Source organism: Malurus melanocephalus, unplaced genomic scaffold (genome assembly GCF_030028575.1).
Source record: "Malurus melanocephalus ecotype Western Australia unplaced genomic scaffold, MMel_1.1 scaffold_710, whole genome shotgun sequence".
NCBI lineage: Eukaryota > Metazoa > Chordata > Aves > Passeriformes > Maluridae > Malurus > Malurus melanocephalus.
In genome coordinates, this window is record NW_026623942.1 from 213136 (window position 1) to 215154 (window position 2019).

The 2019-nt window shown below is 59.0% G+C and overlaps 1 protein-coding gene across 4 annotated transcripts in view; it reads left to right on the top strand.

The window, feature by feature from the left end:
• ZC3H18 (zinc finger CCCH-type containing 18) overlaps positions 1 to 2013 on the top strand; it is a 42999-nt gene extending 40986 nt beyond the window's left edge. For all 4 annotated transcript variants that reach the window (XM_057384461.1, XM_057384462.1, XM_057384459.1 and 1 more), the window contains 2 exons: positions 473 to 569; positions 1423 to 2013. In XM_057384461.1, the coding sequence (XP_057240444.1) occupies positions 473 to 569; positions 1423 to 1621 (296 nt within the window). In that variant the 3' untranslated portion in view covers positions 1622 to 2013. The remainder of the gene's footprint in view (positions 1 to 472; positions 570 to 1422) is intronic.
• The last annotated feature ends 6 nt before the right edge of the window (positions 2014 to 2019 follow it).

Consider the following 2019-nt stretch of genomic DNA (forward strand, 5'->3'; position numbering starts at 1 on the left):
TAGCCCAGCTGCTCCCCATCATCCCTGGGTGCCCAGCTCGGCTCTGCTGGGGCAGGGCTGGCGGTGCAGCTCTGCTGAACAAACACGGGGGTGCTGCTGCCTCGGGGGAGGCCCCGCTGGCTCCGAAAGCAGCCGAGCTGCCCTCACCTGCCTCYCCTGGAGCCAATACACCCTGTGAACCGCCAGGGCAGAGCCAGCAGCTCTGCAGATGAGAAATGCCATGGAAGAGCCTTGTTCCAGCAGCTGGAAGGTGAGGAAGGGCCAGGGGAAGGGGTGAGTGCAGATGGGGCACAGCCCTGACTGGCTCCTCTGCTCCCCCCGAGCTTTGGGGGACACTGCAGTGAGTTTTCTCCAGCTGCTGCTGGACTTGGCCRTTTTTTGGCACAATCTGGTCAATGGTTGCGGGCAGGAGAGCGAGCTGTGCCCTGGTGCCAGGCAGGAAGATGAAGGAGTGTTCTTTTCCTCTCTCCAGGCTCTCGCGATAGGAAGGCGGCCGGGAGAGTCTCATCCCCCAAACAGGAACGGCAGCGGGGGCAGAACCCCAAACCTTCCCCTGCACAGGCAGACAGGTGAGTGCTGCTGCTGCTYCTGGGGCTCCATCCCTGCTCTCCTGGCCCACAGGGAGCACAGCAGGGGGAAGGATGCCAGGGCAGGTGCCAGGGCTTGGTGGGAGAAGGGCAGAAGCACCCACAGGAGCCGAGTGGGTCAGGAGCGAGCCCAGCACGGTGTTAGTGAGCAACAGAGCACAGCCCCTTCCCCCTGCCCTGCTCCTCCAGGCCCTGATGCCCTTTTTTCCCAGCCTGGCACACCCTCAGCTGCTCCCCTTCAGATGTGTCCCCTGCATGGACAGAGCAGTGACAGCYCTGGCTCTGTCCCTTCCCAGCCWGGTGACAGGGGACCAGCTCACAGCCATGTTCCTGGCAGGCTGTGCCCCCCAGTGCAGGCTCTGGGGGCTGGAGGGTTGTGGGGCACACCTGGAGCTCCCTCAGCCCTCCCTGCCCTTAGCAAATGCTGCTTTTCCTTTCTGCAGTCACCTGTCCCTGGATCTCTGGGGACAGACACATCCCAGTGTGCTTGGCTGGCAGGGCTGGTGCCATCCCTTCCCAAACCAGAATCTTCCCATCCAAACCTTCCCCTGCTGCCCAGCCCTGCACTCCCTCAGCCCTCAGGTTCCCTTCTCCAGCAGTGACAGGAGCCTCAGCCATTCCAGACCCGTGCTGGTGCCACATCCATCACYCCTGACCCTCCTGGGGTTGGCAGTGCCATGGGTGGGTGCAGAATGAGATCATTTTTAAGCTGCTTTTCCTCCCAAACCATTCCATGATYCCACGTGGTTTGTAGGAGCAACGGGGCTCAAAGGGTCTTTTTCAGAGCCAATATCTTTGGGATCCATCCCCAACTCCTCTCTCTGTCTCCCTGCAGGAAACGCCAGCTGTCCCCTCAATCCAAGAGCTCCAGCAAAGTCACGAGTGTCCCTGGAAAGGGCTCAGAKCCGGGTCCTGCAGCCGTCAAAGGCAGCAAATCCAGCACCCTGTCCCGACGGGAGGAGCTCCTGAAACAGCTCAAGGCAGTGGAGGACGCCATCGCCCGCAAAAGGGCCAAAATCCCAGGAAAAGTATAGTGGGCCGTGCCCCGTAGTGACTGTTGATGTTTTTATAAATAGTGGAAAAAAAAAAAAAAAAAAAAAAAAAAAGCGGCCAACTTTGGGATTTTGCAGTTCCGGTCTTCATTTTGGCCGCCGGTTCTTTTTAAAAAACCCACACAAAATAAAAAAATTAAGGAAAGTTTTGTCCAGCCGGGAAAGCCCGCGACGCCTGGCTCCGGAAGGGCTGCGGAGCCGTGTAAATCGTGCACAGAGGAACTCCAGCCCCGTGTCCCCTGTCCTCTTTGCTAGCCTCCAGTTGTATCCTCCTAGTTAGCCCTGCTGTGTGTTGAGTGTGTTCAGCAATGCAGTTCTAGTTCCGTGTGCCGAGAGAGCCGAAAACTGCTGTGAACTGCTGGCAACACCCCTCCTCCCCC